The sequence below is a fragment of the Helicoverpa zea genome, chromosome 5, assembly GCF_022581195.2.
Source record: "Helicoverpa zea isolate HzStark_Cry1AcR chromosome 5, ilHelZeax1.1, whole genome shotgun sequence".
Taxonomy (NCBI): domain Eukaryota; kingdom Metazoa; phylum Arthropoda; class Insecta; order Lepidoptera; family Noctuidae; genus Helicoverpa; species Helicoverpa zea.
Genome location: NC_061456.1, coordinates 6002835 through 6016868, shown reverse-complemented (window position 1 = coordinate 6016868; position 14034 = coordinate 6002835). Strand labels below are relative to the sequence as shown.

Genomic DNA, 14034 nt, shown 5'->3' with positions numbered 1-14034 from the left:
TCATAATGAATGAAGAAGCCTGCTGCCTGAGATCGTAATTACCCAGGATACCTTACGTTGGATAAAATATTTATTTTTTCTGCAAAAGTACCCTAACTTCATACTTTCGTATGTGCAAAAGAGTTCTACCTCTAAAAATTCCTTCTTTTCTGTAGACATAATCGATTACTGTAACAAAAGAAAAACCTGAAAGCGATTCTCCTAAAGGGCACATTTATTCCGAGAAATATCATGTAATAATGTAACTAGCTGTGAGGAATAAATCTTAGCAGCCTTTCCCGTGAAACTTGAGCACTAACTACGCCATTATGTTTTAAGTACATCGTTGTATAGTACATAAAATGTTGCTGTTAATGTAACAACCTAAAATAATCCTCTTAACTAAACTGTAGGTAATGTGTATTATATCCAGCCGAGCAGTGTAAGTCAAAGGCTATCGCATGATGGCAAGTTCGCCGACGGCGCTGGCCTCACTTTGTGGCACATTGTTTGCCCTACTCAACCGTGAAGCCAGGTTGGCTTCTTCTAGGCTTACGTCGACCGCGCCACTGATCAGGGCTTTTAACACTGAACGAGCGCTTCTCCGTGCTGTATTGTCTTACTGAGTCGAGTCTCCTTACACCCATTGTTGTCTGTGTTTACTGCCTTTTTTGTTCCTCATATGCGGTGTCTGCGGTTCTTTTGTTACAGAAACTGTACAGATTTATAAACTGCGTGGAGTTAGTTTCACCACATCATGCTGCTCGTGAACTCGTCAATACCATACGACAAGGACATTTTACTTCACTTTTTCAGAAAAGTGTCAAAAGGGTAATTACTTTTTTATTCTTCATTATAAAATAATTTGTAATTAAATTTGCCAGATTACGATAGGAATTACGTTTGTTTCAGAAGGAACACGAACAGCGTAGACGACGAAAAAGTAAAGCACAACTCTACGAAATGATTCAGGCTATAAGAAGGTAATATTTGTTGTAAATATATTGGGTATTTTTTTTATTAATAGACATTACAGTGACTGAAATACATATATATTTTTTTAACAGGGTACAACAGCGGGATCACTCATTAGGTTCTATAAAAGAGCAAGAACCAGTAGAGACAGAAACTGAAGCATCCGAAGAAGTTACCGAGTGCAAATTTTTGTCCCCGTCCCCAGACGTGTCTAATCGCTCGCCACGACCCGGCCGATCTCCTCGACAGTTACGTTCACCGAGAGGCCGCAGAAAAAGATGTAGTCTCGCAGGACTAAACGTACGGCGATTTAGTACCGATTCCGTCTTAAATTCTGACTCTGTTTCTAATATTTATGAGCGCACAAGTCATAACATAGGAAGAAGGCTCAGTCGAGACGTCCTGACCAGTTCCCCCCCAGACATAAATACTCGCCTTCGAACTCCTTCGCCTATGTTGCGCCGCGCAGAAGGGTCCTCCACGAGATCTTATCAAGATGTTTCCGATAGATCTGAAAATTACCTTAGTACAGACTGTCCTACCTCTAGAGCAAGTGTTGAAATTTTGGTTTCACAAGATGATTCAGACTTACCACCTGCTCCCCCGTATCCAAGAGTACCCCCATCGGGGGGCAGGTCGGAATTGTCGCTTTTATCAGAAGAGGAACTAATAAGATTATGGCGTAGTTCGGAACGCGAAGTGAGGGAGGCGTTATTGGGAGCACTTCAGGAAAGGCGGGCTAATTTAGATCCTAAACAAGATCCGGGATGAACGAAAGGCTATAATCCGTATTTGGAATGGAATAGGTCTGTGCAGAATCACTTTTCATCTCTCATTGCCGCTCGGCGAGGGAACGATAAGGAGTATCGACCAGAATACGCCCGTAGTGGTTGAGTTAGTGCCTTTTTACATTGTTTGATGCGGACACGTCTCACAGGCGTTAGTTAGTGAATCGGTGTTCATTTCAGTGTCTTGATATTATTATTACATTTGGAAGGCTGCCTTACTTTACATTTAATTGCTTCTTCAATATTGGATCTGCGTCAAACAATTTAAATAATGGTACTCGGTAAGTAAGTTAGGTTCGGAGATGTTGACGTCCAGTAAATTGATATAAGCTTTTTTAGGCGTAATATAGCGTATGAGTAAATCTGTAGAATTGATATTAAAGATCGTTAATGTTATATATGTGGAAGAATATTACATAGCTATGACCAGATAATTTAAAGTGCTTTAACCTATAGTCTAGATCGTGATAGATATTTCATTCGATGACATTATTGTACTTGTAGTTAAAAGTTAGAATTCAAGTGTCAAGTTGTTTCCACGAAACAACATTTGGTTTAGTCACTGAAAATGTAATTACTGGGCTGTTGAATGGAATAACAATATTGTGAATAAAACCAATTTGTAAATAATTAACGTTCCTAATTTTACTGTAGCTCACTTATTTAACAAAGGCAATTATGGAATTCAAAACAAAAGAGACTTTATGACTGTATTCTTAATTTTATGTTTTATTGGTAAAAAACGAAAAAAAGCTTTTATGAAGCAGATAGGACTGTACCAGAGTAATAAAAACAAATTTATTTGGTATGGGGAAGACGACAAACAAGTACGTATGGTAGAAGATAGTATGGTCTGAAAGTCAGTACCTATAATGTACTAATACAAATAGAATTACGATTTCTGAACAGCATTCCTTCGTTCATATGGTCTGATAAGTTTATAAAGGACAAAAATAAGTTTATCTACCTTCTTTTACTTACCTTGCTCTAATTTAATATATTTCCGCTATCCCGATATCAATTTTATGAAATGCCTTTCATTTATCGGTGTAATTCGATTGGATTGGATTTTATTTCGATCCATCTTTTATCGGCAAGGTAATGCATTAGCGCAGTTTGATAAATGATTATTGGATATGAAATCGTCTCATAAGAACCACCACTTTACGAACAAGTTTTGTGAAGCGATTAAGGAAAACTGGCGAAGCGAACGATGTGGGTAGCCATAATAGTGGCCTAGTGGGGCTTGCGGTTCCCTTAGACCCTGTTTAAATACTAACTAATTTGTTTAAAGCATCCCCTTTACAAATATATCTCTAAATTAATTAGTAACGAAACTATGTTTTATAGTTAGGATTTTAATGAAATGAATGAAAAACTGCCAAACATCGGATTAGGTGTTAATATAATTATTAGAGTTCACTTCTTCCTAGAGTTGCACCCTAGTAGCCTTTAGTTTAGAATTTTCTCTCTCTATTATGCCCACACATATTTATTAATATGTGTATTATATTTATCCTGTCCTATATCTTACCTATATCTTTCATTAATATTCCCTACTTGATAAGTCTTACAAATTATACTGAAAAGAATAAGCAATATTTTCCGAATAGATTTTTATACTTACTCTAGGGTAATATTGAGTTTATGGTTGTTTTTTTTTTTCTATTGCTTACATTATTTTCGCCAGAAAGCCTATCATCATCAGTCTGGTTTAAACCTATAACATTATTTTAAAGCGTCACATAATTTGCACCGTTATTTTAACGGCCGATGTTTTGTGAAATGTTCAATATTTTATCATGTCTGTTGAATATTAACTAGCCCACTATGTCACTAACAATTGAAATTAATTGCAGCTATTAATTCTATTACACTGACAATTATAACAGTATTTATAATCGAGCAATTTTCATGATGTGGCGATGGTGTGATTATTTCATTGATGAATACTTTTCTTCAACCATATCCAGGCATGAACTTCATCTTCATAAAATAATATACAACATGCAAATATTTTCAGTATTTTTCTCCCTTTTTGCTATTTGTTAATTGTAACCTACTTTTGTATATACATATTTTGTGAAAATCTATTCTCATTTCCATTGTTCTTTATCGTTCGGCCAAACAACGAAACTTAATTTGCAGATCTTATCATCTATTTCACTTTCGGACCAACATAATTCTTTGAAATAAATTAATGGATAAAATCTATTGGATGTGAGTCATCTAGTGATATATAAAGTCTTATGCATTTCTCTGTCTAATAGTAGGTAAATATAATGTAAACGTAACAATATAATATTGATTTTAAGTAGTAGCTATATGAATATTTTGTAAAAATCGGAGGGGCATGCTCTATCAAAGTATTTAATGCGGCACAGTCAGAGATTTTATTTAGCAGAACGTTTGCTATCAATAGAAATGATGTGACAAACATACATAAAGTTGGAATCTTTTTGTATGAAGATGTAGGTAAACTTATATCTTCAGATTATGTAGGCATTATGGCTGAAATCGAATACTACGATTGACGATTTCTGTATATATTTTATTATATGCACGAATACCTAAATAGTATCGCTGACTGTTAAGACCTGATAAATGTAAACGTAATTGAAAAATTTAGCGGACTTAAGTGTGTTAAAAGTTAATTGTTTACGTGATCAAAGATGTTCTTTATTTGATCGTTATGCCTTTCATTGTTGGAATGTTATAGTTAATTGCGGAAAAAAGATAACAGAGGGTATCTAATAACTGTTTTATGGCTATCATTAGCAACGTATTAGATATCAGAGCCAATATTTATTTGTCGTGTTTATTCCAATATTAGGCACGGCCTCATTAGTTGAAGTCGTTAAACATAATTAGATAGATACAAATTGAATACTTTATGTTAAGTAGGTATTTTATAAGTATGCTTGTTCTTACAAAGGTTTTATCCAAAGTTAGGTTAAATTTAAGGTGGTGACTGACTCGTGACTTCGTGAATTATTGATTTAATATTTTTTCAGGAATATTTATAACACTGATCTGAAGAATATTGAACGATAGTCTCCAAAATCGAAAAGATCCTAAAGCCGCTGTGTACTGCTTTCCGAAAGATTGATGTCTTGACGTATACTTGACATCAGTTATCACAAGTCTGACTTCACATTGCGTCGCTCGTCAGTTGACGTTGACGAGCACATGACGTGACGTCACTCGTTCCACACAGTGCACGACAGAAAAGTTTCAGCTAAAGAAGTAAAGGGTTTCGATTGTTTTTTTATGACTTGTTTAAAGTTTGCTTAAGACAGTGTAACAATGAGATATTGATTACATTTCACTGACTATTTTATCGGCTTTTATAGTGCAGTAATTTTCATGATTTGGTGATAGTGACTTCTGAAAAAAACTGTTATAATATGTTCAGTGATACATTATTTATGAATTGACAGATATAAAGTATCATATTTACAACACTCGGCGTATATTAGGATAAGCTAAGTCGTCGCAGAAGCTTCCACCAATTTAATCAAAACAAAGCAAAACGAATGGGAAAAATAACATCTACATTTTCCTTCTTCGCAAAGCGGGACACTAAATGAACGATAATATTTGTCATAAATACCTATCACTACTATTGTTATCCGAAATTACTACAATAAGAATCAGAAAAAAAAAACATTACGAGTGTTTAGCTGGCAACTTTTAGGAATTCAGTTATGGATGGGTATTATTTATAATATAAAATCAAGTTTCGAATCAAAATAATATCGCAATCCAAGAATAATGAACTGTGAGCGACATCCGAGTAATTTTCAATTTGAACCCAGTTATTCCCGTCTAAACGACCAGAAAACATCTCGAAACGAAGAAAATTAAATAACTGAGTCAGTCACCACCTTTAGATTTTATTTGTTGTAATAATTACGAGTATAAAGAAGAGACGCCAATTTAATGTTAGAAATTAAATTGAATAGTAATTCAATATTTTATCTGTATATTATTGTACATATATGAATGACTTATAGGTATTATAATTAAAATTAATGTGTACTTTGGGCAGATATCCGTTAATAGGACAGTGATGAGAAAATATAAAAATAAATTATATTGAATAAACTTTTGCTCATGCATCTATTCCTGTGTGATTATATTCAACTATTAGGAATTGATAATTAAAAATTGTAGTAAGAAAATAATGTACATGTGAATAGGTATGAATTGTGTTATAAAGAGCGAGTTTTATCGAAGATCTCAAAGTACGTTGGTAGTTTTGAGCGAAGATTGCTGTCCTATTAATACATAAAATGATGATATACTTAGTTGAGAAAATAAAATATTTGTGCCAACAATGTTTGTTTATCATTTCCTTTGATTTTGTCCTTTTTATCGACGTAGGAGGGGACCAATCTGGATAAGTTGATTATAGCGTACGTGTATTGGTTACCAAGAGAATAAGATTGCGCATATCTGTGATACGACGAGTAAGTATTACCAGTACTTAACTACGGAGCTTTCACACAGGTGGATTTTCCTATCGCAAAACTGAAATAGCAAACATTGCTCATCGTAGTTCTTATAGGTAAATAAAGACAGAAATTACCAAGTTCGGAACAAATTACAATCAACTGTACCTTATTTATTGATTGTTTTTTTAAGTATCTAATATTTGGATTTCTGGTCGAAGGAGGGTATCTAAATATATATATAAAGAACTATTTTTTTGCTTATCATCCTTGAGGATGAGGCTAAGGTATTAATGACGTTACAGGTAAAGATAAAGAAGAATAATTTCTTTAGTAGGTAATAGATCGATAATATGGAAGCGGTTTACCTCGGATGAGTACGGCGCGGAAAAGCTGATTTAACTAATAATAAAATGCCAGTTGGGTGTTATTATCTCATCAATCATTTACCGCATTACCCGATGTAACCATGTTACCGTAGATCATGTGGATGTTTTATACATTTTTATAACACGTATAACAACTGGAACACCGGGAAATGTTTGGTACCGTGCTAAACATATGTACACTCTTGATCGTTAAAATAAAATGTTTAAATGTTAAGGTAAATAAAGGTTACCTTTTGTTTATATCGAAAAAAACATAATCGATACAAATAAAATACTGATAAACATTGTAGGTACACTACACAACGATTTTTAATACAATAATCGTTCGTATTAACTAAGAGTAGTCATTCAATCAATTTGTGGTAATTTTATTATAGTAAATGCCTTATAATTTGTATTTAAAAAAATAAAACGACGATCTTGAGGACATTTGAAGATTATCGAGATTATGAATTCATGTATTCAAGGTGCCAACATTGTATCTACCTGTATCATCGATGCAACAAACATATCAAAAATCTATAAACAAAATGAATGAATGCATTACGAATAAAATGTCACAACCTGTGTTGCATGGTACGCTGTCTTAAATATTTTACTTTAGTAGCCGCTAAGCATTGGTCGAGATCTGTACCCAAGTGATATCAAAATCGAAATTAGAATAAATATTTATCATAATGAAACTCCTTTTATCTGTATTAGCGATTTGTTCTATACAAACTGTGAGCTCCACGTTTTGTTTTTGGAACACTGGCTGTCCATACAAATATTTTTCCAACAAAACGCCTTATAACTCAGTGAGGGGTGATATAAGGGATTCTGTGGTCAAACTTACTGGTAAGTTAAATTTTCCTTACATTTTATATGGTAGATAATATACTAAATTAGTAGATATGTTTAAAGGAAGTTGCTAAAAATTAATAAAATAAATTACGTCAAACTACTATATACAAGGTATTCTTAATCTAAATGGCCTTGAACTTTCAAAACAAATAAATATGAATGATGGGCGCGAAAACGGAGCAACACGTGTCAACCTAATTATGTTAACTAGAAATGATAATGATTTGGTAGTAGCTTTATAATAAATATTATCGATATAATAATAATCGATGTTATTCAACCACTGTAGTGTTTCAACTACTACAAAACGACTTACGACCGGCTCTCAAACACGAGTTTACGAGTTCGATTCCAGGTCAAAGGATAAAATCTTTAGAATCACAGAATTTTGAGTCTGGAATCACAAATCCGTGTGAATGAACTCATTCCTTTTCTGTATGGGAAGAGACATGCAATAGGACAATAAAGGCTCCAAAGATGATTGGAAAAAAGATAGATCTAAGATAAGAAAAAATATAATGAAAAAGTATTATAGTTATAATTGTCCGTGTTTGTATCGACAGTTGTGCACTTATGATAATATACTTAAAAGATTTAGGTGGCCAAGGTCAAAGTACTAATGACACAAATAAATTTAGGTCGAGATGAGACTGATTAAATACATACTTATTTAATTTCGGTATACTAAAGAACTCCAGTCCCCGCTTCCGTTCCCAAACATTATACACACATACTCGTAATAGTTTACAAGTTCATTTTGTTTTATAAACAAACAAAAGAAGTAATCAAAATAATTGTACAGTTACAGCCATTCCCAATATTCTATATAAATATATATTTACATTATATTATGGAGATAGCATTGTGACATTAGCTACGTAGAGATAAGAAGGCTACAGATTACTATAATAATTAGGCTATTATAGTTATCTGTAGCCTTCTGATCTCTAGTGAGCAAAAAAAAAGATAGATATTATATTGGGAACGGCCGCTAGCGAATAAAAACAAAATAGAAACAACTATATTTAAAGTTATTATTTTTTAGGTTGTGAGCCCGTAAGCATTTGGGGCTTAATTAGACATGGCCAAAGAAACCCGGGTACAGAATTTGGAAAGCATATGAAGGACGCTCTAGTCATTAAAGAACACGTGGAAGCTAGCTATAATAAAGGGAACTGCTCGCTCTGTGCTCAAGATGTTGAAAATTTACTTAATTGGCAAGTTAATATGGAAATGTTTGATAAGCCTTTCCAACTTACCAAAGAGGGTTATCAGGAATCGGAAGGTATCGGGCGAAGGTTTAAACAAGCTTTCCCAAAATTGCTCGAGAAACTTGACCAACATGATTATCTTTTCCGCCCTGCACAAGGAGCTTGGATGGCAGACAGTGCCAAAGGTTTTGTTAAAGGCTTAGGCAATAAGGATTTAACTATACAACCAGCCAAGACTAACTTCGATATTTTGTCTGTGAGTATTATTATTTTTCTACAAAGAATTACTTTTGAGTTTACGCAACTCAATTAAATGAGTATCTGCCTCATTGGGCTAACCATAGCAAGCGCGGCTGCTGACGAGCACGAGGTCTCGGGTTCGATTCCCGGGTCTTACTGAAATCGCTTTGTGGGATATTTAAACTTTCACAAAGCAAACAGCCTGGCAGTTGGTGATTTATTCACCCGTGCATCGGAGAACACATAAATGTCGGCCCTGCGCCTGATCTCTCTCCGGTCGTGTCGCGAATAGCGAGTGCACCTGTGTCTGCGCAAATGCTTGTGCACTCTAATATGTCCTGCACAGTTGGCTTGACATCAATCAATCAAATGAATAAAATACCAAAAGTTCCTATATTAGTTCCCAAAAGCCGCAATTCCTTTAGAAATAAGCATGTCTGAAATTTTAATAAAACAAACTCTATATTTCAGCCTTATGATACGTGCAAAAAATATATTACTGATGTGAAAGGCAATCCAGAAACGTACGCGCCATCGGTTAGGTACCTGAGCTCTTCGGAATATTTGGCTGTAAGTATCATATTATTGTTCTGTAATGTGCGCGCTTTTTCTTTTCATTTCCTTTTATTTCAATTATATTTTTTTATTTCTTGTTTCCAGTCAAAAGACAGGATCCAGAGACGTTTGGGTATTAATTACATTTTGACTGACACGAATATAACAGCGTTGTACGATTTGTGCCGGTACACGACTTCAGGACTTGAAAACAAATTAAGTCCTTGGTGTGCGCTGTTTACGACGCAAGATTTGAAAGTTCTGGAGTACATAGCTGACTTGAGGCATTACTACAAAAGTGGTTATGGAACGCCCATCAACGAGCTACTTGGTCAGATTACTTTGACCGACTTGCTCAAAAGTTTTAAGGACGCGAAAAGCGGGAAAGGAAAGAAGATTACAAGCTATGTGACGCATGCTACTATGATGGATATGGTGTACACAGCCCTTCAATTGTTCAAAGACGATGAACCTTTATCTACCTCCCAGCGCAAAGCCGATCGGAAATGGAGGAGTAGCAAACTAGCAGTATTTTCCTCCAACCTAATGGCCGTTCTGAACAAGTTAGTATCTAGTGTTTTACTTGTTTGGTCATGATTGCAACTTCAACTTTTAGTTTATATTGAAGGGATGTTTCTTCGATGGTGTGGAACGTTTTAATTAAATCATTTTAAATGTTGTTGTGAGTGGCAGGAAACGTTATGTTCGAACTTAAATAGTAAAACGCTCTATTAAAACTTTTTTCTGCATTTTCAAGGTTTAAAGTAACTGATTTCCTTGCTTTCAGATGTGACAAAGCAGTAGATGACTACAACGTTGTATTCTACTTCAATGAAGAACCTTTGCAATCGATCTGCAGGGAAGGCGTTTGTACTTGGCAAGAGTTTGAAGATAAACTATCTCCATTCACAGAAACAAACACAGAATTTTGTCATAATGAGTAGTTTTTAGACATGTAATTATTGTTCTTAAATATATTATACAAAATCAATAATGTTATTTATTTAGGCATAGTTCACGCTTACTTCATTGGCTACACGATGAGAGAGATCTATAAAGATTAATTTAAGCAGTAAGTATAATAGTATCGAATAGCAATTTAACTAATTTATGGTGCCCATTAAAATCTATTTTAGTGCTAAAGTAATTTAGTTACATTGGCATTGAATATTAATATGAGGACAAGTTTTTAAATTAGTATATATTTAGGCATGCTAGTTTTCTATTACGCATACAAACGGAAGGCCATAACAATAATTTATACACCTACCTCAATGAAATCGGTGTTATTCCGAATTTGATAATTACACATTTATAATTGTCACTAGCTTCCGCCCGCGTGGAGTAGGAAAATATGCCCCGATTTTGAAACATTCTTCATTGGTGCGCCGCTCCTTTTGGTCTTAGCGTGATAATATACTGGGTGTCCCATAAGTCCTTTGAAATCTAAATTTCGAATAAAATTTGAATGGCGCACGGGAATGGCATGCGGGGTGCGGGGATAGCATCAACGGGCTTTCGGAATTCATTCGCCATGGAAAGTTTTACCGGAGCGGACCGTGGTTTTTGTGTGCTTGATTTTTATCACATCAATGATTCGGCCACCATTGCGCGGCGTAAATTTAGAGAGTATCGCAATTTGCGCTCGTTTAATGACTGTCCCAGTGTTCAAACGGTTAAAAATTGGGTTCAACAGTTCGAGGTGACTGGATCTACAATTTTATTTTGTTGAATAAACAACGATCGGGTCGCCCAAGGACATCACGGACGGAAGACAACATCGACGTAGTGCAAGAGTCAGTTCGTGAAAATCCTACTCAATCCATTCGTAAGCGTTCCAATGCATTAAATACACCCAGACCGACGTTACAGAGCATTTTAAAGAAAGATAAGAAATTACCATTCATAAAAAATTCAGTTAATACAGGAACAAAAAGATACGCCGCGCAATGGTGGCCGAATCATTGTTGTGATAAAACTCACGCACACAAAAACCACGGTCCGCTCCGGTAAAACTTTCAATGGCGAATGAATTCCCAAAGACCGTTGATGCTATCCCCGCACCCCGCATGCCATTTCCGCGCGCCATTTAAATTTTATTCGAAATTTAGATTTCAAAGGACTTATGGGACACCCAGTATATGGCCTTCCTCGATAAATGGGCTATCCAACACTGAAAGAATTTTTCAAATCGGACCAGTAGTTTCTGAGATTAGCGCGTTCAAGCAAACAAACAAACAAATCTTCAGCTTTATAATATTAGTATAGATTAAGCGTTGTTAGCATTTATTTACAGACTCTGCTTTGCTACTTCTCCCACTTTATATCAGCCATTTTCTGTATCAGTCCGAATGCAATGAAACTGGACATAAATAGTACATACTTTGTAGTGAGTGCACTGAAAGTAGCGCATCCTGTCCTTCGCTCAACCTTTGTTTCGTTTTCACTTAACTTGAAAAGTAAAGCTGACTAAAATGTAAAATGTAGGTACACCTGCAGTAAAAGTAGAGTAGTCATCACACCTTTCTTTATTCTTTGTATTTGACTTTCTACATAAAATGCTAAAGTACATAAACTACCTTTGACTCCTCCTAAGACTCAAAAATTTTTACTTTTCAATTATTTCCACGAAAAAGTATTTAACAGAAAAAAAAAACAAATGAGTACCTACGTGCAAACAATTATACTCACTTTAGAAATCAGATGCGACTTTAGAGATCAGAATGCAGGTGTACACCTGCAGTAAAAGTAAAGTAGTCATCACATCTTTCTTCATTCTTTGTATTTGACTTCTTACATGAGAAGGTGAAGTAAATAAAATACTTTTGATCTCCTCCTGAGACTAAATCATTTTCCACTTAATTAACATTGACATGATTCACTTTTTGATTTTTCGACGTGAATCACTCATACATAAATGATGCAATTACAGAAAAAAAAACAATACCTACCAAAAGTGTTTATCAGGAAAAAAATTGCAATGAGCAGACCTACGTGCAAACAAATATACTCACTTTAGAAATCAATTAGAAAATACACTAAACCAAACCTTGTAGCCTGTCAGCTTAGAAATAATGTGATAATGTTAGCAAATTCTTAAATAATGAAGCAGTTACGCACGTCAATTTTGTTGCACCAAACACAGTTAAATAGTTTAATAGGTGTTAAAGTTATTATGACTTCAGTTGTTGCAATGTAGGAGTTCAATTATAATTATGATTTTATTCTTTGTCGACGTGTGAGTTATTTTCGTGCGCATGCCAGCGGTTAGGCATCCCTGACATAGATGATCACGCATCTATAGACTAACCGCGGCAAGTGAGTTTAGCCTTGCGTGGTCCGTGTGGCTTTTAAGTCGCTACTTATAGTAGCGATGTAGGTAATGGTTGTAAGAAAAGACAAAAAAAAATAATGATCAAGGGATTTCGACTCATACATACCTAAACTACTTAGAAGAACGAGTGATGGCACAGAGTTAGGTATCAGCTCTTCTATATGGTAATTCCGACCAGCCTGATCAACGACGATGACTTGAGGATGGCGGCGGTAGCTGATGCATGCGTGTGGCTCAAGATGGTTGGTAATCATTGGGTAATGTCTACGAACTGCACTGGATAGAGAAAAAAATATGTTCACAGAAAATATATCTTCCTAAAATACATATCTTCATAAACAAAGAAGACTCGAACATTGTTCATAATAAGCCAAGATATTTATACTTCGGCAAATATTTGAAGGCATTTTGTCAACACGTCAGTTCAGTTAAATGCCAACGTTTTCATTTGGGTACGGATCGCGTCAAAACTTTGAAACAGCGAACTTAGTTATAACTACAGAGATGAAACTAATTGGTTCCCGTGAACATCATAAGTGTCTTACAGCATATTTATTAGCTTCATATTATAAGGATGATGACGTCGAATCATGGATATAACGGATTTTCGTGTAAATTAATTTATGAATCAAGTTAGGTAAATTGTGTTTTGTTTGAAGAGCGCTGGGCCAATGACGATATATGAACACCCTTATGTACTTACGTTTGTCTTGCGTAAAACATGCAATATTTTAGTCTCCTTATTAGATGATGCTTTATGTTGAATATTATAGGCATAATATAATAAACTCATTATTTTTGTCCTTCAGGCCCTGTAGTACCATGACTAATGAACAATTAATTTTATACTTTACCAGCTAAATTCGATACGTTTCATTATTGACTTGTGTTAAATAGAGCAAAAAATCCTGTGAAATTAATTTTCTTTTATACATTATCGTATAGTGTTTTTATGTGTCATACAAATGTGATGTTTTTAGATTGTTCTTGGAATTGTGAATGCAGGTACAAGTACTTTTCAAGTAAAACTCGGTAGGAATATGTCATAGGAGACATCAGGGACTCGTTAGTAAAACTCGAAGGCTGGTTCAAAAATATTTTCTTTTTTATTATTTTATACATTAAAGTACAAAAGAAAATTGCAGTAAAATAAATCTTTCAAAAATAAATGAAAAAAAGAAAGACTGAATGACTGAATGACGACTGAATGTATGAGTGAACGTAGGTATACGCCAAAAAAGACTGCATATTACTACATACATTATT

At 34.7% G+C, this 14034-nt stretch overlaps 2 protein-coding genes across 2 annotated transcripts in view; both read left to right on the top strand.

Annotated features, from left to right (window-relative positions):
* The window catches only part of LOC124630651, a 46256-nt gene extending 42935 nt beyond the window's left edge, over positions 1 to 3321 (top strand). Inside the window, exons 12-14 of the mRNA XM_047164615.1 lie at positions 691 to 810; positions 892 to 962; positions 1047 to 3321. Coding sequence (XP_047020571.1) covers positions 691 to 810; positions 892 to 962; positions 1047 to 1725 — 870 coding nt within the window. The 3' untranslated portion in view covers positions 1726 to 3321. The remainder of the gene's footprint in view (positions 1 to 690; positions 811 to 891; positions 963 to 1046) is intronic.
* A 3861-nt stretch (positions 3322 to 7182) lies between these two features.
* Positions 7183 to 10425, top strand: LOC124630362 (multiple inositol polyphosphate phosphatase 1-like). Its single transcript, XM_047164240.1, has 5 exons — positions 7183 to 7422; positions 8474 to 8895; positions 9351 to 9449; positions 9540 to 9997; positions 10222 to 10425. The coding sequence occupies exons 1-5, from the start codon at positions 7263 to 7265 to the stop codon at positions 10376 to 10378; spliced, it is 1296 nt and encodes a 431-aa protein (XP_047020196.1). The 5' UTR covers positions 7183 to 7262; the 3' UTR covers positions 10379 to 10425.
* Positions 10426 to 14034: the final 3609 nt, after the last annotated feature.